This window comes from Dama dama, chromosome 23, assembly GCF_033118175.1.
Source record: "Dama dama isolate Ldn47 chromosome 23, ASM3311817v1, whole genome shotgun sequence".
In the NCBI taxonomy this organism is placed as follows: domain Eukaryota; kingdom Metazoa; phylum Chordata; class Mammalia; order Artiodactyla; family Cervidae; genus Dama; species Dama dama.
This window is the reverse complement of record NC_083703.1, coordinates 60315440-60341972: the sequence shown is the minus strand read 5'-3', so window position 1 is coordinate 60341972 and position 26533 is coordinate 60315440. Positions and strand designations below refer to the sequence as shown.

At 50.0% G+C, this 26533-nt stretch overlaps 1 protein-coding gene across 2 annotated transcripts in view; it reads right to left on the bottom strand.

The window, feature by feature from the left end:
• ANGPT4 (angiopoietin 4) overlaps positions 1-21356 on the bottom strand; it is a 47434-nt gene extending 26078 nt beyond the window's left edge. For both annotated transcript variants that reach the window (XM_061126978.1, XM_061126979.1), the window contains exon 1: positions 20830-21356. In XM_061126978.1, the coding sequence (XP_060982961.1) occupies positions 20830-21153 (324 nt within the window). In that variant the 5' untranslated portion in view covers positions 21154-21356. The remainder of the gene's footprint in view (positions 1-20829) is intronic.
• Between the last annotated feature and the right edge of the window lie 5177 nt (positions 21357-26533).

The following is a 26533-nucleotide window of genomic DNA, read 5'->3' as shown; positions in this document are numbered from 1 at the left end:
AACATAACTTCTTGAATAAATTATCTCCATTTTTTCTTTCCTCTCTATGCTTACCTTTAAAAAAATAATGTTATTATGGTGTTCTTCACACACACACACATTCACACAGCATAAATAATAATATAATAAAATCTGTGTATTTACTACACTCAAGAAAAAAATACAACCCATATGGTTGAATCCTGTGCACCCCTGACCTGTCCCCAGCCCTGGAGAGACACTTTAACACACCTTGTTGTAACTGTCTTTGACAAGGGTGGTCAGCAGACACTTCTCTGTCCTCAGCTTACTCTCCGTCTCAGCAGCAGTGACCCATATGGCCACTCTCTTCTTCTGGAAGTACTTCCCAGGTATACCCTCCCCTAGTTTTCATTCTCCCCTTCCTATTCCTTCCCTCTCCCCTCCCATCATCCCCTATCTGATTCCTTTTTCAGGTTTCTTGGGGGCTCTCATGCACTAGTCCTGGGCATTCTCTCTGTAGGTCATAGGTGCCTAATGGGGGACCACAGGGCCTATGAAGAGAATGCAGGGGGTCCATGAACTTGGGTGAAAAAATAATTACATTTTTCTTTTTTGTTCACTAACCTGTAATAAAAATTTGGCATTTCCTTCAATTATGAGCCAAGGTCCCAAATCATAACACTGTTAGCTGATCCTGCAACTGGGCTTCCCCATAGCTCAGTTGGTAAAGAATCTGCCTACAATGCAGGAGACCCCAGGAACTGAGAAGATCTGCTGGGGAAGGAATAGACTACTCACTTCAGTATTCTTGGGTTTCCCTGGTAGCTCATATGGTAAGAGTCCACTTGCAATGTGGAGACCTGGGTTCGATCTCTGGGTTGGGAAGATTCCCTGGAGAAGGGAAAGGCTACCCACTCTAGTATTCTGGCCTGGAGAATTCCAAGGACTGTATAGTCCATGGAGTTGTAAAGAGTTGGACACAACTGAGCGGCTCTCACTTTCAATTATGAGCAGAGATTCCAAATCGTAACACTGTTAGCTGATCCTGCAAATTCATTACCAACAGAAATCACAAATATTTCCTATCACAGCATAGATATTAGAGTGTCAAAAAATACTGATCATGACTTCAGAATAATGGACATTCTCAAACCCACCACTGGGTAATGTTACAACCACAGCACATTATAATCACAATGTCACTAGGTGTTCTTATTTTATGCATTTGAAAGCAATATTCTGGACTTCTCTGGTGGTAGAGTGGATAAGAATCCATCTGCCAATAAAGGGGACATGGGTTCGATCCCTGGCCCAGGAAGATTCCACATGCTGCAGAGCAACTAAGCCCGTGTTCCCCAACTACTGAGCCTGCAAGCTCTAGGGTCCACAAGCCACAAGTACCGAGCCCTCGTGCTGCAAGTACTGAAGCCTGTGCGCCTAGAGCCCGTGCTCTGCAACAAGAAAAACTACCACAATGAGAAGCCCACATACTGCAACTAGAAAGTAGCTCCTGCTCTCCACAACTAGAGAAAAAAGCCTGTAGGCAGCCACGAAGACACAGTGCAACCAAAAAATTACGTAAATAAAATAAAATTTTTTTAAGTAATATTCTGAGAAAGTATCCATAAGCTCCACCCAGGACCAGAGGCCCAAGTCCCCAAACTGGGACCCAGAAAACTTGTCCAAGGTCACCAACTGATGGCCTGGGTTCCAAGACTCCCTGCCCAGGGGGCTCCTCAGGTCTGCACAGCAGGGCTGGGGCCTCAGGGTAGCTTGGGGTCCTCTCTAGTAATGGGAACCCCCTAAGCACTCTTATTAGTCCTCTATTTGTTCTGTGGCTGCAAATGGCCGGGTGGGGCGAAGGCCACCCACAGCTGGGGCTCATCACCCAACTTGCCATGCCCACTCATGGGCTCTAGAATGGTAATCTGGGCAAAAGAGCCCCAGTTCAGCCAGCCTGCAGCTCTGATGAGTAATGTCAGCCTGTGTGTGGGGGTTGGATCCAGCCCAGGGCTCAGGCACCAGCTGGAAGGGTGGGAAGGGAAAAGTCCTCATGGAGGGGCAGACCCCAGATGGGATCTGCCCCGGCCCCCCAGCCCCACTCAGGATTGGACCTGCCCATTCTCTGTCACCCTCCTGCTGGTAAAAGGGCTGACATGGGAAAGAGGGGGCCTGCATCTCTGCCCCCGCTGACCCACTGCCCCTGGCCTGCAAAGAGGCTGATCTTTGTCCCTTGAGCTGCCCCCTTCTCCCCTTGGCCCTGAGTCTGGTTCTGGCTCTGCTACGCCCTAGCGTGGGCCTCTAGCAGCTGAGGGCTGCCTTTCCCTGAGCTTCACTTTACCAACCTGTGACACAGGGACAGTAAACCCTGCTTCTTTTGTGCGAGGGAGAATTTGAAAAGGGCCTTGAAGGAAAGGAAAGAGTTTTGATAGGCAGAGCCTGGGGGAGGAAGGAGGGGATGCTGGATAGAATACAGCTGAGCAAAGAGGCATGAGAGTCTCAGTGGCCAAGGAGATCTGCTGAAGTCTGCTTTTTTTCCTGCATTATCTAAATGAAAAAGACTTCATCTGGTAAATGGATAAGCAATTGTGGCCCACTCATCCAATAAACTCTACTCAGCAATAAGAAGGAATGAATTACTGATGCATTCAACAGCATGGAGGCACCTCCAATTAGACTGCATTGAAAAAAGCCAGACTTAAAAGGCCACAGATTGTAGGATTCCATTCATATGACTTTCCGGAAAAGTCAGAATCATTTGTTGCTAGAGGCTGAGGCCCAGGGGTGGGGATTCACAGCAAAGGGACACAGGGGAAGTTTTTGGGGGTGTTGGCAATATTTTGTATTGTGTGACAGTGGTTACATGATGATATACATTTGTCAAAACTCAGAGCTGTACATTAAGAGGGTGAATTTCACTGTATGTGGACTATATCTCAATATAAAACAAATCCACCAACACAAGGTTCTATAAAATGTCCCATATAAAATATATGTTATAATATGTGTTATATATAAGTATGGGCTTCCCTGGTGGCTCAGATGGTAAAGAATCTGCCTGCAATGCAGGAAACATGGGTTCGATCCCTGGGTTGGAAAGATTCCCTGAAGAAGGGCAGGGCAACCCACTCCAGTATTCTTGCCTGGAGAATCTCATGGACAGAGGAGCCTGGAAGGATACAGTCCATGGGAAATGTATGTTATAAATGTGTTTCCTCAAATTAATCCCTCACCTTCTGAGTTTCATTTATGTAGTCAAGAAATTATTTCTTGAGCACCTATTATATGCTAGATCCTGTATTAGGTACTCAAGAATAAGGAATGAACAAAACTGGCAAGCTTTCTGATTCCAGAACACTTCCATTGACTATATCAGTTAAATTCCAGTGGTGATGAGCGCTACAAAGAAAACAAGACAGGGTAGTGAGCGGGGTCAGGGGCATGTTTAGCCACAATGGCAGGGAAATGCTCAGCAGAGGGGGCCATCTGAGCTGAGCTGATGTGAAGAAGCCAGCTGGAGGAAAGTCAGGAGGAAGGGAATCCCAGGAGGGAAAGGCAGTGCAAAGGCCTTAAGGTGGGAATGTGTCTGGTGTGGCAGAGAATCAAAAAGGTCAATCACAACGATATGTCCTGCCTGTCTCTTTTGTAGAAACGGTTCAGATTTGGGAAACGCATTTTGTCAACTACAGATAAAAGCCAAGGCAGGAAGAAAGAGTAGTGCCTTATATATGATGAGCCTGGGTTTAAATCACAGCTCCTTAGCTTAATGGCTCTGTGACCTTGGGCTATGTGACCTCTACCTCTTTGGGCCACTTTTCTAGAATGCAGGTAATCGTAGCTCCTATCTCCAGATGGTAGGGAAGATTCCAGACATGATCCATTTAAAGGGCCTAAAGCATGATTACGTAACTGACACAGGAAAAATTCTGGTATGTCTGTAAGTCTGTATCAAGGGTTACCAAGCAGCTGTTGAAAAGAACCAGGTCGGCCTTCATCAGGAGCAGACATGAAATGATGTTCCAGATACACTCTTGAGAGAAAAAAGCAAGATACAGAACATTACCTACAGTGTGGACCCATTTGTGTGTAAGAAATCCCAGATGATGTGTTTTTATGTGTACTCAGATAAAAGTCTAGGAGACACAAACTCGTAACCGTGGTGCTTTGCTTCAGGGAAGGCGATTACAATGGTGGTGATGGTAACGTTTTGTTTTTGTTTTTTTTGTTTTTGTTTTTTATATTCTGTATCTCTAAATTGTTTGGATTCTAAAAAAACAGAATGAGATTGTATACAGGCATACTTCAATTTTATCATGCTTTGCAGATATTGCCTTTTTAAAAAAATTTTTTAACAAATTGAAGATTTGTGGCAACTCTATGCCAAGCAAGTTTGTTGGTTCCATTTTCCCAACAGCATTAACTAACTTCATGCCCCTGTGTCATATTTTGGTAATTCTCACAGTATTTCTTTTTCATTACTATTATATTTTTATAGGTATCTGTGATCAGTCATCTTTGATGTAATTACTATGAAAGATTATGACTCGCTGAAGGCTCAGATGATGGTTGGCATTTTTTAGCAATGAAGTATATTTAATTAAGGCCTGTACTTAAAAAAAAAAGACATACTGCTATTGTACACTTAATGGGCTACAATATAGTGTAAAAACAACTTTTGCAATGCATTGGGAAACTAAAAAATTCATGTGATTTTCTTTATTGCAATATTCACTTATTTTCAGCAGTTTGGAACCAAACTCCCAATATTTTCAAGGTCTGCCTGTACAGATATAATTACTATAATATTGAAAAGCCGTGTGTCAGCCAGGCGTTCTTAACAGCTATTCCTGGATCCCTGAGGGATCTATGACTAGAATTCAGGGAATCTGTGGACTTGGATGGGAAATAGTTTTGTTCAGTTTGTTTTTTTATTTTGCTAATCTCTAACTGAAAGGAGCTTTTCCTACAGTGATGAATGTAGGCCACAAATTACTGCAGCGGTGGTAGTGCGTGTGACTGTCACCAGTAGACACCACAGATAATCCCGTGTCTCACTCCAGTAGTTGTAGACATTTACGACATACTGTTTATACTTATTACAGCTTCAAAAGGATGGAAGGGGGACTTTGTGGCAGTCCAGTGGTTAAGAATCTATCTTCTAAGACAGGGGTTGTGGATTCGATCCCTGGTCAGGGAACTAAGATCCCACATGCTATGGGGCAACTAAGCCTGCGCAGTGTAACCTCTGAGCTCACATGCTCTGGAACCACAACTAGAGAAGTCCAAACGCTGCAATGAAGATCCTGCATGCCGCAAGACCCAACACAGCCAAAAGAAAAAAAAAAAAAAAATGACAGCAAGTACTAGATCCACCAGAGGTCTTCTTATTTAATAGACTAATACAGAAGTACTATATGACTGTATCACACATCTGCTCTTTTTTCTTTTAATTTAGTTGTTAATTGGAGTAAAATTGCTTTAGAATGTTGTGTTAATTTCTGCTGTACAACGATGTAGATCAGCTCTCTGTATACATATATCCCTTCCCTTCTTACTCTCCCTTCGGCCCCTGCATTCCGCTCCTTTCGGTCGTCACAGAGCACCGAGCCGAGCTCCCTGCGCTATGCAGCAGCTCCCACCAGCCATCTATTTTACACACGGTAGTGCGTGCTACTCTCTCATCACACATCTGTTCTGAAAAATGTTTGATATCTGTATCACAAGGCAATTTGTTTCCATTGTAAATCTACGTATACACACTGAATTGTTTCTTTTTTGGCTGCGCTATCTTCATTACTGCTTGCGGGCTTTCTCGAGTTGTGGTGAGTAGGGGCTACTCTCTAGTTGCGGTGTGTGGGTTTCTCATTGCAGTGGCTTCTCCTGTGTAACACAGGCTCTAGGCGCACAGGCTTCAGTAGTTATGGCACAAGGGCTTAGTTGCTCCAAGGCATGTGGAATCTTCCTGAACCAGGGCTCAAACCCAAGTCCCCTGCATTGGCAGGCAGATTCTTAATACCTGGACAACCAGGGAAATCCTGAAGCATATAATTATGTATGTTTAAAGACATTCTTCTGAGAGAGGCTGTAGATCTTTACCAGATGCCAGAGGGGCCCAGGGCACGGGAAAGGCTGAGACTCTGAAAACCCCTCCCACACACATCTCTGCATGAGTGGACACTCAGTGGGCCACTAACTCCGGGTACAGGGCCTTTGCTAGCAATTCTTCTGGTGCCTGGAAAGATGTCTGACAGTTTCTAGGTGTTCCGTGAATATTTGTTGAGCTGAATGAATGGATGGATTGGACATCTCCCCTCCTGGAAGAATTAGCTCTGAAATAAACTACCCCATGTAGATCTGTGGTATAGCCACTGGCGAAGAGAACAACAGGAAAGGAGAGAAGTGCTTTTATAAAACCAAGGAACCCCAGCCTGAGCTGCCTCGTGGCTTGCCACTTTTCACCTTTGTGCCTCCATTTCGCCATTAATAAATGGGTGGTAACAGTACCACTATGTGGGGTTGGAGTGAAGAGGGAAGATGTGGACCTCAAAGAAAGGGCCCAAGCGAATGGAGGCTTAGACATGCAGAGTCACTTCCCCAAGGTCACCCATCAAGTTGGTAGCTGCTGGATTCATATCCAGGTCTGCTGATTTAGAAGGCCAGGAGGTCAGGTCCAGTGGGCAGGAGAGAAACTCTTAAGCACATACCAGCATTGAATATGCTCCTATCCCCCTGCTTCTAGTCTATAACAATGTCAGCTCACTATTCCATACCCTGCATCTTTTTTCTTTCTTTTTTTTTTTTGCATCTTTTTTCTTAATATAATTTGGAGATTGCTCTATGTTCATCAAGAGGAACTTGCCTTGCTGTTTGAAGTGCCCCATTGTTTGTCCTTCTGGTCCCCTATCACTGGGTCTGCAGGTCATTTCCAGGCGTTTGCCATCACATCAGGGCTGCTGGGAACATCCTGCCCACTTGTCACTAATCCCTCTGCAATGCTGCTTGGGGATAAATCCCTCAAACCATAGCAGCCTCTTTAAAGGGTAAGGACATTTGAGATTTGGACGAACTGCTCTGGGCAGAGGGTTGTGTCTGTGGTTCTCACACTGCGTTTGGAAGAGGGATGCTGGGGTCTGGCCACAGAGCCGGGGTGTTACCTACTCAAATCCTCCAACACACATCCACATGCCCCAATTGCAGGAGCTTCCAGAGCTTCTCCTGTCAGCTCCCTTCTGACTTTCAGGTCTGCCCACAAGTGTCACCTCCTCTGATGGCCACCCCATCAAAGGTAAGTGCACCCCCAGCCATACTACAGCTGCCATGACTGTGCTTTTGTCACAGCATGTCCCGTGTCTGAAATCACTGCAGTCGTTTCCTATTCGCCCCTCTCCCTCCACGGGAATGTCAGCCGCAGGAGCACAGGGGTGCCCTGTTCATGTCTACACCCTCTGTGCCTCAAGCAGTGCCAGTAGCTATACCAAGTCAGTAACAAATAAGAGGGGCTCAGTAACTATTTGTTAAAAAAAAACATATGGGTCCATTTTATGTAAAGGGCACCAGATTTCCACGGAATATTAGTCTGGGTGCTAGAAATAAGTTTGGACACTCTGACTCAGCCCCAGCTTCCCCTGGATCCCTGTGAGAGGCATTGCCAAGGGGGTCAGAGAGTTTGGAGAGACCACTAGTCTAAGGGCAGGAAGAAAAGGGGAAGCTGGAGGGAGAGGGGAGGAGCAGAGGGAGGCTCAGAGCAAGGGAGAGAGACAGCTTGGGGCATCTGAAGGAGAAAGTTCCAGAAACCTGACATAGTCTTGGGACTCATTTGTCTGTTGAGCAAACTCATTCAGAAGCGCTGGGACCCATGCAGGGCACTGGGGGGAGAGCATTGACCAGAGGAGGCTTGTTCCTGCTTCAGAGGTGGTGCCAGGCATGGCCCCGAGGGCCTTATTTGGTCTGTTTAGATCTTGGCTGTCTCATCGCCCCCATTTCACAGCCAAGGAAAAGGAGCACAGAGATGACGAGCCCGTTGCCCAAGTCTCACAGCTTGTGAGTGGCAGAGGCTGGCTCAGGACCAGGCCTTTGGGCTCCCAAGACCACGGCTGTCAGCACTTCAGTGGGCTGCTTGTGGCCTCCAGACTCCAGGGCAGCCCCAGTGATCTCCTCCCCTCTCAGTTCTCATGCCCCTGTGTCATCAGACTGGCCAGTGTGAACAACAGGACTGTAGACGTGGTGGTGGTGAGCCAGGCTGACATCATCACGTCGTGGCTACTGCTTTGTCCCTCCTGAATCTCTTGCTCTGGAGGAAGCTGGACACCATATCCTGAGGACCCTCAAGCAATCCTGAGAACCCATCTGGAGAGAAACAGAGGCCTCCCACCACAGGCAGGCACTGCCCTCCCAGCCCTGTGCTGGGGCCACCTTAGAGGCTGATCCTCCAAGTCCCAGTCGAGCCTTCAGATGACTGCAGCCCCAGCTGACACTTGAGTATAACCACCTAGAAAAAAGACCCAAGTCAGAACTACCTTATTATGCTGCTCCCGATTCCTGACTGTGAGAGATAACAAATGTTTCTGGGTTCAATTAACTTGCTAAATGAAAGTGTGAAAGTGAAAGTCTTAGTTGTTTGGTTGTGTCCGACTCTTTGCGACCCCAGGGACTGTAGCCCACCAGGCTCCTCTGTCCATGGGATTCTCCAGGCAAGAATACTGGAGTGGGTAGCCCTTTCCTTCTCCAGGGGATCTTCCCAACCCAGGGATCGAACCTGGATCTCTTGCATTGTGGGCAGATTCTTTACCGAGCCACCAGGGAAGCCCAACTTGCTGAATGCCTTAGGGTGACTTGTTATGCCATGCTAGATAAGTACTCTATTGCTTTCGCAGAGGTCACGGAAGTCAGACACTCTTGCTCACAGGCGGCCCACTCCCCTTGCCTGACACATCACATCCCACCCTGTCACCTCCAGGCTACAGTTTCCCAAAGGAACTAACTAGTTTCATTTTCCCAATGGAACTAACATTGTATCTGTGGACTTGACGGCCAAGGTTGGCCCCTCCTCTGCCCATCTCCAGCCCCTCCCATCCCTTTGGGTTCACACAGGCCCTGACCCCTGGGCTCAAGGCAGAGGGGATTTGTCTTGTTTTTAATCAAGCAGCCAGGCCCAGCCTTCTTCGGCTGTTTTCCTCGCTGCAAAAGATCCTGTTGCTTTCCTTCTGGGTCAGGGCTCAGTGGAGTGAGTGGGCAGGGAGCCAGGCCTGGGGAGTGTCGTGCACCAACAGCCTGTAGAGGAGGGATGCGCTTTTCAGCTCTTAGCTTAAGTTGCAATTCCCGGATTCCCGGCACAGGCCTGGCTCCACCAAGCTTCCAGCTGCAGCATTGAGTCTAGCGTGGGCCTGGCGACGGCACTGAGTCAGGCGCTGGTTCCATCACTGCTTTGCTGTGTCCTTTCTGGACCAGTGACGGAGCTTCTCTGGGCCTCAGTGGCCTCATCAGAAAGTTGGGCTCACTGATCCCTCCTCGCAGAGCGGCTGACGTGGGCCCCTCTGCCGCCTGGATGTCGGTGCTTCTTGTCAGCTGGGGCAGGGCAACCGGGGCCTTGGCCTCAGCTGTCCCTTTATGGTTGTCTGTGTCGAAACCTTGATCTTGGGAGGACTGTCAACAATGAGGCCCAGCAGATGAGTCCTTCTTACTCTCCCAAGTGTAGGAGCCGGGAGTTGAAACAACAGGGTGACGTTTCTTGCAGTTGCTTACCTCCCCGCCACTTGGGCATCAGCCCTTACCTGGAGTGGGATGGTGTGTCCATTATGCTTGGCAAATGTCTACTTAGTACTTATTTTGTGCTGGACATTGTTTTAGCCACTATGTGTGTTAAATTCCTGTTGCCATCCTCTGTGGTAGGAGATACTATCTACCTATTTTACAGATGAGGCACAGAGAGGTTAAGCAACTTGTCCAAGGACAAACAGCTCACTAGGGCAAGTCCAGGTTCTCTGGGAATGATTCACTTAGGGAAGCATTGCTGGAGTATCTCCCCCAGGTAGCACCAGGCTTTCCTGTCTGAGGAAATCTGGTGGGTAACTCTGCCCTCGTCTGGTCTTCCTCCTCTGCAGCCTGGAGGAAAAGAGCGATTGCTCCCCTCTTGACAAATGAGTTTAAACCGAGACCCAGAGAGGCCAAGCGTTACCCACAGCTGGTAAGTAAGGAACTGAATCCAATGGCTAAGCTCTTTCTACTCACCCATCACTGGTGAGTAAGGCTGGCCCTGAAGACAGGGTGACAAGGATAGAACCAAGGTCAGGCAAGGAGGAGAGGAGCAGGTCCAGATGTCCATAGCCACTGCCCATCACTGAGGGTGGGACAGAAAAGTGGCCATGTCAGTTTCCAGCACCCCAGAACCTCAAGAGCAGGGTAACATCTGGGGAGGTTGGTCTCATCTGGGCCACATTCTCCTAACTCTCTGCATTCCAGCTACTGTGAACATTTTTTACTTCCTCGAAATCCCTTTGTTCTGTTCTACCTCAGGACCTTTGCACTTGCTGGTCCCTGTGCTTGAAATGTTTTTCCCTTTTTTTTCCTTGCCTAAGAACTCCTAATCTACGCTTTAGATTCCCAGCTCCGTTCTTCTTCCTAGAGCCATTCCTCTATCAAGGTTGGGCCCCTTATTATTTACTCCTACAACAGGTGAGCCCCTTCTTCACAGCATGTATTAATATCATGGTTGATCAGTACACATGAGAAATTACCAGGTTAGTGTCTTTGCTGCTGCTCCTGGAGGGCAAAAGACCAGGTCTTCCTTGCTTACTGTTGAATTTTCACCATCTGCACAGTGACTAGCATGTAAGCTCGTGGTAAACATCAATGGCTTCTGCTTATGCTTAGTTGCTCAGTCATGTCCGACTCTTTGCGACCCCATGGACTGTAGCCCATCAGGCTCCTCTGTCCATGGGATGCTCTGGGCAAGAATGCTGGAGTGGATTACCATGCCCTCCTCCAGGGGATCTTCCTAACCCAGGGTAGAACCCAGGTCTCCCGCATTGCAGGCAGATTCTTTACTGTCTGAGCCACCGGAGAAGCCCTAACATCAGCGGAGGGGGTGATTAAGCACATGGAGGAATGAACCCTCCACCTGGCAAATTAAGTTCGGAACTGTGCACACATGTGTGTGCACACAATCCCAGAGTTTTCTAACTGTAAGGACACATGGCTTTTTCATGAGTTTCCTGACATGCCTCTCAGCACTAGCGAGGAGAAGCAAAGTTGTCCCTGACAATGACCCCGGGGTGAATGTAGTCAAGTCATTCCTCCCGCCTAGGGGAGTGTACCCATCTGTAAAATGGGCAGCAGGGAGAGGCAGTCTGTGTAGTGATTAAGAGTGTGAGGTCTGGAACCGGCTTGCCTGGGTTCAAGCCCACCTCCCTCACTTCCCAGATGTATAAACTCTCTGGGCCTCAGTTTCCCCACAATAAGTGGAGATCATAACAATCCTCACCTTTCAGGATGTTGTGAGGTTTAATGAGTCATGTTTGTAAAATACAGGTACTAGTGCCTGGCACAGAGACAGTACAGTGTGTGGAGTCGCTGGAGTGGCTTCAGAAGACAGTGTGTGGAGTCTTCTGGAAGACAGAAGAAGCGATAGCAGAATTTCTGATTTCCCTACAAGCAGATGTGGTGCCAGACACGCTCCCAGACCTCAGCAGGCACTGGTTATTTGGGCCTCACAGCAAACTCAGGCACGTACTTACCATTGTCCCCAGTTCACAGATGGAAAACCTGAGACTCAGGCTTTTTGCACATTTTCGGAGCTATAAATCTCACAGATACAAGGTTGAGCGAACAAAAGCAAATTGTAGAAAGAGATGGACAGTGTGACCACTTATACAGGATGTGGGAGGGACCTGGAGTAAGGGATCAGTAACACAGAATTCACAGTAGCCATCTCTGGTGGGGGAGGGAGGCAGGAGTGGGGCAGGGGCTTAAAGGGATTGATGAAGTTTTGTTACTTAAGCTGGTTTTTAGGGACAAGAAATTTCATCTGATCTTTCTCTCTACCTTTTCATCCATGTGAAACATTTCAGTAACCATTTAAAATGCACAGAATGAGCAGCAAGGAAATAACCAGGGGATAGTGATGACAATGATTTTTTTTTCCCCTCTGCGTCTTCACACAATTCCATATTTCTCAATATTTGCATGCTGAAAATTAGTCATAACCTGAGGAAAACAACTAGGGCTGTTGGCAAGAGGTAGAGCTGGGATTGGACCCCAGGTCAGCATGACTCTGGAGGAAGAGGCCCCAGCCCCTCATCTGCAGCCTCTCTCCAGCTCATCTCTTTGCCTGGGGGGCCCACTTACAGCTTTTGCAGAGCTTTCCTGTGGGGGTTCCCCTCAGCTGCCTGGGAATCACCTTCCTTTCTTCAGCCTCATTTAGCTGACCAACGAGTGCTGGACTGGAGTCAGGAGCGAAGGGCCACAAGTCTCCTCCATTCTAAGCTTCTGAGGCTCTGTTCCTCTGGCCAAGGGACATAGTTTTACTTTCAGCCTCAAGCCCCAGTCATCTCCTCACCTGCCTGCCTACCCCACCAGGTCTCTACATGCTTTACTTCATTTTGTCCTCACCTGAGGTGCTTGGATTCATGCACCACCACCCCCAACTTTGAAGAAGAGGAAACCGAGGCCCAGGGAACAGAAAAAGGGACTTTCCCAAGCTCACACAGGCAGGATGCAGAAAAGTTGGCATTCCTGTGCTGATTCCAAGATGGATTCCTTTCCTGGGCCGAGCATCCTCAGTATGTTTTCCTTTCTTTCTTCCTTTCTTTTTTTTTTTTTTGAAGATTAAAAAAAAATGTGGACCATTTTTAAAGTCTTTATTGAATTTGCTGCTATATAGTTTCTGTTTTATGTTGTGGTGTTTTGGCAGCAAGGCATGTGGGATCTTGGCTGAAGGGCACTGAAAGGCGAAGTCTTAACCACTGGACTGCCGGGGAAGTTCCCCCAGTGTGTTTACAACAGCTTGCTTTCCTGGGCTCTGTCAGGCACTGTCTTCAGTCCTGCATGTATATTCATTCATTCAATCTCCATGACAACCTGCAAAGTGACATCTACTATTGTCCCTGTTTCATAGACAAGAAAATTGAGGCACAAACTGGCAAAGTGAGAACACACAGCCAGCAAGCAGTGGAGATGGGATTCAGGTTGAGTCAGTGGAACCCCAAGGCTCATGCTCAGTTTCTGTCGGATTTACCCCAGGCCCTGGTACAAGGAGGGAGGTTGTAACAGTGAGGACACCAAGATGGAGGTTTGGAGTCTCCTCAGTTCTCAAGGGCTGTCCTTGAAGACTGAGGTGCTATGTGAATCTTCTCTGGCACAAGTTCTCCTTGGCTGAGGGCCTCCTGGGGGAAGGGGAAAAATCTAGCCCCTGTGAGTTTCCCCTCTGGCGGCCAAGGACCTCTGCTCCCCAGGCCCCAGCTGAGTACCCGGGGACCAGGACACAATGGATGGGTCTTGTCGATTAGCCAGGAACTGGCGTAAGTGCTGAGAGTGTGGTTTCTGGCATTAGACAGTCTAAGGGTGAACGTGACCCACCTTTCCTGGTCATGGGACCTTGGGCAAGTCACCACCTCTTGTTTTTTCATCTGCGAATGGGCAGGCAATCTTCCTTTACAGGCTCATTGTGACAATTCAGTGCAATCATTCTCACAAGGCACAAAGGACAGTGTCTGGCACACAGGAAGGGCTTCATAAATGCCAGCCATAACTCCTGGTCTATTTCTTTATCCTACCCTCTCGCTGGGAGGCAGTATTTTAAATTCCACTTTGCAGAGGCACTATTTGAGGCAGGTGGCTTCCCCAGGGCCCACAGCTGGTTGGCAAGCCCTCTGGGACATGGCCCTTGATTCAGGCTCCATTCCAGGCATTTCAGAGCCAACTCCAGGGCTAAGCAAACACTCAGAGGCCAGAGTCTAGGCAGAGGTACAGGCTTAAGGGCAGACCTGGGGCCTGTTTTCTCACATTTCCCGCTCAAGGAATGAAGGGGAGAGAGGATCTGTGTATATTCCAGCCCGGCTGAGCTCTGGGGACCAGGAGGAGAGAGACAGGAGAGAGTACAGGGCCGGCCGGTTCCTCTGGGGAATCCCGCGTGAGGGGCCGCACTGCTGCTGCCCCCTGGTCATCCCTAGGCCCAGGGCATCTGTGCCAGCTGTTTCTAGGCTCCCTTCTTGGAAAAGGGAGAAGCATTCTTCCAAGAAGCAGATGCTGTTCTCCCCACCCCCTCCCCCAGCCCCGAACTGTCTAGAGGAGCCAGCAGTGAGGTTAGGAAATCAAACCCCAAGACATTTTGTTCGGCAGCCGAGATCCATTTCTTGTTTGGATAACCAAAGGCCGAAAATGCCAAGAATTTACGGGCAGCCTGGGGAGGCCGGGGCAGTTGGGAGTCCTGGCCAGTTTGGGAGGATCTTGGGCTGGGGCAGGACCCCACGCTGTGCTCCCGCTGGACGCGCTTCTGACCCACATCCAGCCAGGAAAGGCCTTACGACCACTGGGCCGAGGGGCTGAGTTATTCTGAGGTTTGACGTCAGGGTCCCGGAGAGAGCAGCAGAGGCTGGGGGGCTCCTGTACAGCCCCTGACCCTCCTCTGCTTGGCTTTGGGCACAGAAGGGGAAGAGAAGGAGGCCCCAGCTGAGCCGAGCTGGGAGTGGGGTGCTGGCCATAGCGCCGGGATGTCCTCCAGTGTGGACGGAGCATGCAGACACCCCAGGAGGTAAAAGCAGGAGAGATGGGTGGCATAGGAGTGGGCGGACCAGGGGGAGCCCAAGTGTGAGACAGGGAGAAAGCTAGGGAGACGCCAGCCAGACAGGAGAGAGAATGCTAGTGACGGGCACCCACAGACTTAGAGAAGGTGAGTCAGGCCACCGTGAGAGCCACAGGACGAGAGACAGAGAGACACAGAGACAGAGAGAGAGAGGCGGAGATACACAGGAAGACAAGCAGAGAGGGCTAGCTGTTCTTGGTACAGATGAGAAAGTAGAGGGCCCCCAGGTTTGGCGGTTCAGAGTCTGCCCTGCTCCTGGGACCCTGGAGACTCAGTGGAAGCTCTGCTGCCCTCAGGTGCTGAGGGTGGGACAGGACCCTGGGGACTTGTGTTTCCTCACGCTTTCTCATGCGACGAGGACTAAGTGTGGCACTTCCTGATTGAGAGGCCCGGGGTGCTGGAGGGTGACAGGACAGGAGTGGGTCTTTATTAAGCACCTGCTCTGGGCGGATGCTTTCCGGGCTCTGCCTCTCTTAGCCCCACATCAAATGTCAGGAGTAGGTGCTTTCACTCTCTTGTCTCACACTCACAGCAAGTATTCCTGAGTCTGCGAGGGACTCAGGAGCCAGGCACTAACCACTGGGCTGCACAGCCCAGCGAGGGATGCCTGCTCTCCAGCTGGCTCTGCCCCCCCCCAACCCCCCCGTTCCCCTCAACATTCCTGCTGCAGCTCTTCACCCAGATTAAGGAGTGGAGCAGAGCCAAGAGCTGATGTGCAGCCCACCGAGCTGATGACTCCAGACATGAGTCATTGGGGCAGAGGCTTCCAGGAGGAGGGGGAGGGGGAGGAAAAGGAGACCAGTGGGAGGAAGGGAAGGGGAGGGGAGTGAGGAAGGGGGAGAGGGAGCAGGGATGGGGCACCCCCATGCACCCTGAGCATAGGCCAAATAGCTGGAAGAAGAGAGTGGGTATTAGGGAATTCAGGATTCTGGAAGGGAGCACCCCCATTGTCTCAGATCTGGCCTCCCCCACCTCCTTCACACCCTCCAGAGTTGCAGGAGGAGCCCCGACTTTGGAGAAGTGGACGTTGGTTCTCCCTGCTGTGCCATTCTGGCAAGTTCCTTCCGCTCTCTGGCCTCTGAGTTTGCTCATCTGTACACTGGACTGGAAAGAGGAAGAGGGGTTGGGGACATGAGGGAGGGAAGCTCTTCTCTGTAACTTCCCAGCTGAATGAAACTTGCTGAGAGCTCGGTCTGGGAGGCCGGTCTTCCCCAGTCATCCCCGATGGCAATGGTGATGAGACTATTTTAAAACTCTTTTTTTTTTTTTTCTCTTCTGAGAGATTGTAGCAGAAGCCAAAAAGAGGCCCTCAAGTTTCAAAGACTCTGAGACAAGCCCAGACTAAGAGAATGCATGAGAGAAGAACCAGAGGAAGGTCATGGTCACAAGGTAGCAAGTATTCCTGATTGGAGGGAGAGAGAGGACTGTTCAGGTGCCTCATACCCCTGAGCCAGTGGCCCCGTGTCTTATCTGGGGAAGGAAGGACTCAAGAATTTCGGGATTTGTGTTTCTCTCCATGGAGAGTTCCTCATGGAAACAGCCAACATTGATTGAGAATTTACTGTATGACAGGTTCTGGGCCAAGGACTTCATGTACGTTATCTCAGTAAACCTTCTTAGAGGTAGGTAGTGTTGGCACTGCATTTTATTGGTGAGGAAACGGAGATTCAGAGAGGTGAAGCAACTTGCCATAGGTTACACAGTCAGAAAAGGGCAGATTGAGTCTCCAATTCAAAAAGTTGGGCTCCGGAGTTGGGGCTCTCACTTTCCAGGCTATGCTGCTGCCTAAAGAGGTGACGGGACCCAGAGAAAAGTGACTGCTGATGGGGTCTGACCTTGGGGCAGGCTCCATTGTCACAGGCTGACCTGGCGGTGACCCAAAGACCAAACGGCCTGAAGGGAACACGCAACCCAAGCACACTCAGGAGATGGCAGGACAAACCTCTGCTTGGACCCCAGTAGAGATCGGGTAGGACTGGGGACTGCAGAGAACACCAGTATGGACAAGTGACACTCCCTGCCCCAAGTTAGCTGCCACCCTTGGATTGACTTGACCAGGACCAGTGGTGCAGGGCTCCTATAAAGATGATGCTGAATTAAGTAATAGCTGGTTCAGCTACTGCATCCTTGCCTGGGTCAGTTACCCATGCAGCTGACAGGGGTGAGTTAGTGGTCTCACTGATCCTCGCAGCCAACCCTCTACCGTACTGTTATTGTCTCCACTTCGAGGAAGGGAAAACTGAGCCTTGCTCATCCACAGCCACGTGGCAAGCAAGTGCTGGGGCTGGGATGTAAACTCAGATCCACCTGATTCCCACATGGGAAATCTTTAACCCCACAGGGCTCCATGGTGAGCCTTGCCCGGGATTATCAGGCTATGTGGACAGCTATTTGGAGAGGACACTCGACTGCCAGATGAAGAGGTGAGCTGGGTGACCTCCTAACCTGAAACCCACTGGTTTAAATCTATCATCTGGCTCAACCAATGTTATCCAAGCACCAGGCACCCAGGGGAGTTGAAGAGGGATGAGAGGGTGAGGCTTGGGGTAGACAAAGCAGGTGGAAGGTGAGAGCAGTGTCCAGGAGAGAGGTGACAAGGGCCAGGGCAGTGAGGAAGACAGGAGGATGAGCTGAGAAGCTGAGGGGACAGGATGGATAGGACCTGCTGCCTGGGAGTGGGGTGGGGTTAAGGACACCCCAGGGCCACAGATGACCTGCTGGCTGGGTGGTACTACCTTCAGCAGAATAGGTGGGGTGGGGGGGTGGGAGGGAAGATCTTAGTTTCACGCAGCTTTGGAGTTGAGAACCTGTGAGCCCTCAGAGGGGAGGTCGGGAGCCCCTCAGATGTTGATTTGGTGTCATCATGGAGCAGGAGGAGATGGTGCTACGGGAGTGCTGGAGGTGGGGGCAGCCCTGGGGGTTGTGCCACAAACTGTGAGAGGAAGCAACAAACAGACTGCCCTGGAAAACAGCAACGTTTCAGGAGGAGGGGAGGAGCAGGAATGGCCTGAGAGATGGGAAGACCATGGTGCATCCAGCCATTCAACAGACATATATTGAATACCTACTATGTGCCAGGCACTATTCTAAGCCCCTGAGAACCCAGTAACAAACAAAACCGACGTGGCCCCTATCTTCTTAGAGCTCACAGACCAAAAGAAATGTTTTTAAGGACAGGTGGTGGTAGGTGCTAAGGGAGAAAACCAAAGCTGGGTGAATGGACCATAAGGAGGGTGGCTATTTTAAATGTGGTGGTCAGGAGGGGCCTTTCCAAGGAGGTGAAGTCTAAGTAGCAGACCTGAGGTGGGTCAGGAGTGAGCTACTTACATGTCTGGGTGATGGGTGTTGCAGCTAGCAAGGATTTTTGCTCAGTAAAAGAATAACTAAAGAGAGTGGGAGCCCCAGGAGGGTTTTGAGGAAAAACTAACCTAGCTTAGGTTTTAACAGGACCCCTCTGTCTGCTGAACACAGAATGGACTATTAGGGTCTGGGTGGAAATGGAGCCTAGGACAGCAGTTGTGATGGCCATCCAAGTAGGAGATGGAGGTGACTGGTCCAGGATGGAGGTAGGGAAAGCAGTCAGAGTGGTAGATGAGGACGGGCTGATGGAGACAGTTTGTGGAAGGATGGTATTGGTTAGCGATACTAAATTTGCCAAGAGGTCAAGTAAGATGAAGACTGAGTGGTGGCCACTGGATGTAGGAAATGGGAAGTGGGAGGCTACTTAGGGAAAGGATGGGATGGAGGAGGAAGTGGAGGCAGAGCTTGTACACTTCTGAGAGCCGGGCCAGAAGTCAGAAGGTATAGGCTGGAGAAGGGTCTTGTTCTCTCTCCTCCTCCTTCTCCCCTTCCTCTTTCTTTCTTTCTTTAACATGGGAAATGCAACTAAAGACTGAGGGGAAGGAACAGCCTAAAGGGAGGAGTTGTTAGAGACAGAGGAGGAATGGTTGGTTTGAGGAGGTTCAGGGGTTGCAAGGGATGCGACCCACAGGTGTGAAAGAGTGACTTTGGCCCATGAGCTAGAGAAAGGCCCTGGGGACTGGTGGGTGCATAGGTGAATCTGCAAGTGTGGGGTAGGCCCCATACTTTGAAGTAGGAGATCCATGGTCTGGTGAGAGGATGGTGAAATGGAGGCTAAGGAGGAGACGAGGCTTGGCATGACCCTTACAGGACTGGAAACAGCTGCCGGAAGACACATAGATTTCAGGCAGCATGGAGCCCTCTGCGATCCAGTGTATGCGGCCAAGAGCTCCCTTGAGGGGGGACCTAAGAGTAGGATGGTGACAGCTGTAAGTGTTGCAAGGTAGGAGGGGCAAGTAGACAGGGACTATGGGAAGGTGGTGAATAGGAGGCTGAGGAGATAGATGGTCAGGGCAGGAATGAAACAGGAGTTTAAGCGTGTATTCGAGTATGTGCACAAATCAGCTTGGTTAGATAAGTATAACTCTCCACCTGGGAGATGGTCAACCCAGGGTATGCAAAAGGCCGTCCTTTAGAAAACAGGAGGAAGCCACTGGAACTCTAATTTATGTGATTTCATGTTATCTTCTCAGAGTTTTCATTTGTGTCATACCCTGTACATATTATATTAATAGGGTGCACAAATACTAAATAAATATGCATGTACTGGGGGAGCAAAACATTGTTTGCTGACCAGGCAAACGGTTTGAACAATTTGAACCATGGGATAAAGAGGGACTGCTCCCCATCTTGGACGTCATAGGATGCTTTCCTCGCCCCACCCAGGGTTGAAATTGCTCTGTTCACCTCGGTTTCTTGCCTAGAGCCTGGCACACAGCAGATGCTCAGAATATCTGCTGAAAGAATGAGGACAGGGGACCCTAGAGTGGCCCCAGCATCAGGTCAAAATGGCAGTGGGGTCCTCAGCCCCCTCAGCTCTGCCACCCCATATCCATTTCATCAGCAGAGCCCATTAGCTTCCCCTTCGGAATATACCAGAATCTGACCAGCCACACCCCCCCTGCTGTCCTGTCCTGCTTCACACCTCCATCACTTCTTGCCTGGTGGCTACAGTGGTCTCTTCCTTGGGCTCCCAGCATCAAATCTGTCCCTTATAGTCTATTCTGTTAAAACTAACTCAGGTGTGTCTCACCTACTCAAAACCCTGCGATGGCTCCTGTGAAGCTCAGAGGAAGAGCCAAAGTTCTTCCAGTGGCCCTCAAGGCCCGACATGGTCTGCCCTCCCCTCACCTCTTGGATTTTGTCCCTCAACCCTCTGTCGCCCTCCTTCTCTGTTCCAGCCATGCTGCTGTTCCCCATGTACCCCAACTACATTCCCACCACACAGCCTTTGCACTTGCGGCTCCATTGGCTGGGAATAGCTTCCCCCCAGAAACCTTCCCAGGTTGCTCCATCACTTCACTTGTTCTCTGGTCTCAAATGTCACCTCCTCTGAGAAATCCTCTCTGATTGAAGTGAAGAAGTGAAGTCGCTCAGTCGTGTCCAACTCTTTGTGACCCCATGGACTGCCTACCAGGATCCTCAGTCCATGGGATTTTCCAGGCAAGAATACTGGAGTGGGTTGCCATTTCCTTCTCCAGGGGATCTTCCCGACCCAGGGATTGAACCTGGGTCTCCCACATTGGAGGCAGACGCTTTACCGTCTGAGCTACCAGGGAAGCCCCATCCTCTGATTATCTGACTTCAAATAGCCACCTCTAGTCACTCCTTGCCTTTTTCCCTTTCTCATTTTGCTTCACCTCTGACAGAGTACATATTATTCATCCCTTTATTGTCTCTTTCCTATACTGGTCCAGAAGGGAATGTACTCTTCTGCTTATTGTTGCATTTGCTGCTCCTAAGATGGGACTTGTCCACACTGGATGAATGAATGGCAGTTGGGGAGTTAGGTTTCCAGTTCTGACTTCTCCCAGTCTCGTTGTGTGGTCTCAGGCTCATCTCTGCCCCTCTCTGGGCCTCATCATTCCAATATGTACAATTCAGAGACAAGGGCCCTATTAGCCTGGTCATCTGTGTCCAGGGCAGGGCTCTGGGGTAGATGCTCCACCTGCTGTTCGCTGCCCTCACCGCCCTGCAGACCCAGCCCTTACCTTCTGCAGCCACTGTGTGTTGTTCTCCAGCATTTTTTCCAGCTGTTGCATCCGCTGTCTTGACCAGTCTCCTAGGTTCAGTGTAGCCGCCGGGGAGTCCCTCTGGAGACTGTTAGAGCTCCCGAAGACCTTAGGCTTGGGTGGGCAGGGCTCAGGCTCTGGCAGCACGAAGGTGTAGCTGCATTGGCCCTGCTGGACTCGGTGGGCCCGGTGGCGCCAGGCGGCTTCCTTCCCCTTCCGCTGGGCCACAGTTGTAGAGGCCATAGTTGTAGAGGCCATAATGAGGAGGAGGCCACCCAGCAGCATGGCTGGTCGGGAGGGCATCCAGAGATGTGGCGATGGTGAGGGGTGTCGAGTCAGAGCCCTGGGGCTGGGCCTGTCCGCCACCTATCTCTGCACGCTGTTTGCACCCGCCGTTGGCCAACAGTGGCCAGGCTTGCCTGCACAGCCGCCGCAGCTGCAAAGCCCTGTTTGGCCAAGCTCTGTCCAGGCGGCTATTTATAATTGCTCCAAATACCACAGCTGCTCCGCTTCCTCCCACCGCCGCACGCTCCCGCCCCCGGCCACCCCCTCACCTCTATTCTTCCCCCTTTCCCTTCCTGCCTCTTCACGCGTGTCCACACACTGCTGCTATTTCCCTGCACTGGCTGGCTCTGCCTGCCTTGCCTCTGAGTCCTTTTATGATCCAGTGGAGGCCTGGCCTCCCTGCCAGAGGGGAGGAAAGAAAACAAGACACACACACACACACACACACACACACACACACACACCCCAAACCCGCAAGCTGCCCGCTTCGGAAAACCAAAGGCAACTGAATTCTCTTTTTCTGTCTCTGTCTTTCCGTGTCTCTCTCCAACCTCTCCTCGCAAGGCTGGGATCTCAAATTTCAGCCCCCAGCGCCTTCTCCTTCTCCCGCTCCACCTACCCCTTCTGATTTCGTGTTAGCCTTGGAACACAGCAGAGTGACCTTAGACAGAGCAACGGGGAGGGGGGCAGTGGGGTGAGGCTGGGGAGGAGGCAGCCAGTTCAATCTGTTTCTAGAGACAGAGAAAATCCTTGCAAGGCTGGGAAGTGGGCGCCGCAGTCAGGCTCCCATCCTCCCTTCTCCCTTGGAGCCTGGAGGGATGCCGGACCTTAGGGTGGCCCTGGCTCCAGTGCTGTGATAGTAATGAGAACGTGTTCTTGTCTTGGGGCAGATTGTGCTGGGGCTGCCTTTGGCTGGAATGGGCAAGTAGATTTTGGGGAGAAGAGCCTGAGGTACAGCAGTGTCTTGACCAACTCCCAATTTAGAGGCAGTGGGCTCTAAATCCTCCTCCCCAACCACTGACCCTGAGACTTTGTACCGGTAGCTTCACCTCTCTCAACCTCCATACCCTGAGGCGGAAACCTCATCTCATGCATGAGGAATATATATGAGTTCTTGGCATGGGGACAGAGGAATTTTTGATTCTTGTTTACCTGTTTACTGAGTCAAATCCAGGTTCCACCACTCATCAGCTGTGTGACTTTAGGTAAGTCACTTAACCTCTCTGTGCCTCTGTTTCCTCTTGGTGAACTGAGAAATAATATTAATACCATCCACTTCACAGGGTGTGAAAATTATGAGTCAAAGCAGTGCTGGCACAAATACATGAGCGCGAATACATGTTTTGGCTGTTGTCAGTGTTGTAGTTACTATGTATCGCCCCTTGTCCAACCTACTGGAATATAAACCCCACAAGGGCAAAGATTTGTCCTTGGGAGACCTGGTCGTTGGGCAGAAGACTCCCAGGAATTGGTTGGGCCCCTCCTCTGTGGGCTGCCTTTCTCTGCTGTTTTCCCAGAGTGGGGGCCTATCCGGCTCTCTGGTATTGTTTTTTGTTTTTTTTTTTCCCTTTGTTTTCCCAAATCCTGACGGAATTTTGAACTGGACTAGCTTGGGACGGCAGCAAACTAGGGGCTCATCTGGGGGACTAAGAACATGAAATCAGGTATGTGATTTCCTTTGGCAGGAAAAGGCAAGGCAGCTGGTCATCAGCCACCAGCATTCACGGAGCCCTGCTTGCCCGCCTCTGCCTCCACTGAAAACTGGGTCGCACCACCTCCGACCTTGCAAGGAAGAAGTGTGTTAATTCAAGTCTCATGAGTTTATCATAGTGCCATGTACAGATGAGCCCAGAGTAAAGGCAACTACTGTTAGGAGTGTGCCAGCTGAGACTTGATTTCAGTGAGGCCAGCAGTATTATCCTCCCCATTTTACAGAGGAGAAAACTGAAACCCAGAGAAGAAAATGATTTGCCCAAAGTCACACAAGACATCAGTCAGTTCAGTCACTCAGTTGTGTCTGACTCTTTGCGACCCCATGAACTGCAGCACGCCAGACCTACCTGTCTATCACCAACTCCCGGAGTCCACCCAAACCTGTGTCCACTGAGTTGGTGACGCCATCCAACCATCTCATCCTCTGTTGTCCCCTTCTCCTCCTGCCCTCAGTCTTTCCCAGCATCAAGGTCTTTTCCAATGAGTCAGCTCTTCGCATTAGGTGGCCAAAGTATTGGAGTTTCAGCTTTAACATCAGTCCTTCCAATGAACACCCAGGGCTGATGTCCTTTAGGATGGACTGGTTGGATCTCCTTGTAGCCCAAGGGACTCTCAAGAGTCTTCTCCAACACCACAGTTGTAAAGCATCAGTTCTTCAGTGCTCAGCTTTTCTTATAGTCCAACTCTCACATCCATACATGACGACTGGAAAAACCATAGCCTTGACTAGACGGACCTTTGTTGACAAAGTAATGTCTCTGCTTTTTAATATGCTGTCTAGGTTGGTCATAACTTTCTTTCCAAGGAGTAAGTGTCTTTTAATTTCATGGCTGCAATCACCATCTGCAGTGATTTTGGAGCCCCCAAAATTAAAGTCAGCCATTGTTTCTACTGTTTCCCCATCTATTTGCGAGACATGGAATCTAGAAAAATGGTACAAATAAACCTATTTTCAGGACAGGAATAGAGACACAGATACAGAGAGCAGACTTACAGACTCAACAGCGGAAGGAGAGGGTAGTAGGAATTGAGAGTAGGATTCACATATGCACACTACCATGTGTAAAATAGACAGCCAGTGGGAAGCTGCTATATAGCACAGGGAGCTCAGCTCAGTGCTCTGTGATGACCTAGAGGGCTGGGATGGGGGGTTAGAGGGCAGATTCAGGAGGGAGGGAATATATGTATACATATAGCTGATTCACTTCGTTGGACTAACACAATATTATAAAGCAGTTATACTCCAAATTAAAAAAAAAACAACACAACAAAACCCTTAAACAAACAGAAAAACTATGGAGGGACTTGATTGGGAACTAGAACTGGCCAGCCACGCTGGCCTCAGGACCCATTCCACTTCCTTCCACTTACCTGTCAAGGCAGTGCGTGAGCACACCGCCTCTCAACCTTGGCCTCCTCATCCATACACTGGAGGGAGCATTAATACTGGAAGATGGGCTTCCCAGGAGGCGCTAGTGGTAAAGAACCCACCTGCCAATGCAGGAGACCTAAGAGACACGGGTTTGATCCCTTGATCGTGAAGATCCCCTGGAGGAGGGCATGGCAACCCACTCTAGTATTCTCACTTGGAGAATCACATGGACAGAGGAGCCTGGTGGGCTATAGTCCATAGGGTCACAAAGAGCTGGATATGATTGAAACGACTTAGCGCACACACACACACACACACACACACACACACACACGCATCGAGATAACAAGGGAAGCTCCTGGCACAGGTAATGCATTTAATCTTACTGGTTAAAAGAATGAATGAATGTTACCTACTCCCTCCCCGCTACTTAATTAAGTAGACATGGGCCCCATAATTGCACAAACACAGAAGGGTGCTCTGCACAGAGAGGAAATAGGATTACCTATTCACAGGAGAAATGCAGGTAGAATCAAAAGAAGAGTTTTGGAAAGCTTGCCAGCCTTCACACCTTCATTTCAGCACTTCCTTCTCACCTCAGGACCTTTGCATATGCTGCTTTCTCTGTCCAGAAACTACTGTCCACATGTCCTCACCTCTTCCACCTTTCATCAGCATTCCAGTTACTGTGGCTGCCAGAAAAGGACCTCAACACTTAGTGGTTTAAATAAAAAATAACCATGTATTATCTTGCGGTTTCTGTGGGTCAGGAATTCAGGAGCAGCTCAGCTGGGCAGTCTACTCCAGTCTCTGATGAGGTTGAAGACAGATGGTGGCTGCTGTGGTTCAGTTGCTCAGTTGTGTGCAGCTCTTTGCAACCCCATGAACTGAAGCACACCAGGCTTCCCTGTTCTTCTCTATCTCCTGGAGCTTGCTCAAGCTCATGTCCATCGAGTCGATGATGCCATCCAACCATCTCATCCTCTATTGCCCGCTTCTCCTCCTGCCTTCTATCTTTCCTGGCATCAGGGTCTTTCCCAGTGAGTTGGTTCTTCACTGGTGGCTGAATCAGGGTCATCTTGAAGGTTTCTCTCACCTGTCAGCACCTAAGTGAGCACCCCTCTCACTCCCTGCAATGATGTCTCCAGCACGGTGACTTTGGGCAGCTGGCTTTCCTTCCTAGTCCCTCCAGGCTACAAAGGCACGTATCCCCAGAGAGCCAGGTGGAAGTTACATCACTTTTATTTTTATTTTTTTTGGCCACAACACAGCATGTGGAATCTAGCTCGCTGACCAGAGATTGAACCTGGTGCCCCCTGTACTGGGAGCCTGGAGTCTTAACCACTGAATCACCAGGGAAGTCCCTACATCGCCTTTTATGACCTAGCCTGGGAAGTCATTCAGTGGAAGCTCTACCATATGATCAGGGTCTGCCCAGGTTCAGGGCAGGATGTCATCCCTCAGTGGAGGAGTATCATTGTCATACGATGAGCCTCCAGGATAGGAAAGTGCATTGAAGTAGCCACCTCTGGGAAAATCTACAGGTCAAAGAACTGACACTTAGGCGGCTTAGCCCTGTCCAAACCAGAATTGCTCCTCTTGGAGCCCCACCCCTTTATCTTTAGCCTTCTCAAGGTGCTCAGAGGTTAATTACTTGTGTAATTACTCATCTCCCTCTGTTCTCAGCAATTGATATACAGTATGTTCTCAGTAAATAAATATCTATTGAATGAATGAATGAATGCTAGAGTCAGGCTCTTCCTGTTGGACCGACGAGGGGCAGGAGTCTGTGGGGCTCCCATGGGGCTGTAACTCCAGGGCAAGTCCCAGCTGGGAGGCCTAGGGCAGATTAGCATTTGGGGCCGAAGCTTCCTCCTCCTTGGCTGGAGGACGTGAACAGGCTTGACCACGTCTCCTGAGATCTTGCAGAGGAGTGCTCTCGGGGGGGAGGTTTGCACACTGTCAGGCCACAGGATCTTTGAACACAGGGCCTTGGGGCCAGTGTCGGAGATGGTCTGGGCATAGGTCTGGCTGGGAGGTGGAGGGTTTACAAAGTTACCTCTTGAACCTCAGGGAAATGGGAGCCACCCATTCCCATGAGAAGCAGCAGGTATCCAGGTGGCAGCAGGCAGGAGGAGCTAGTGGCTGAACCCAGAGAGGAAACTGGAAAGAGGCCTGGGGTCAGTTAGCAAGCTCAGCAGTGAACTTTGGACCTGGAACGGACTTTGGTGACCAGCATGCTCTGTGCCGTGGACTCCCAGCCCTGAATTTCCTTCTGAGCACCAGACCCAGAACCATTTGCCTTCTGGAGAT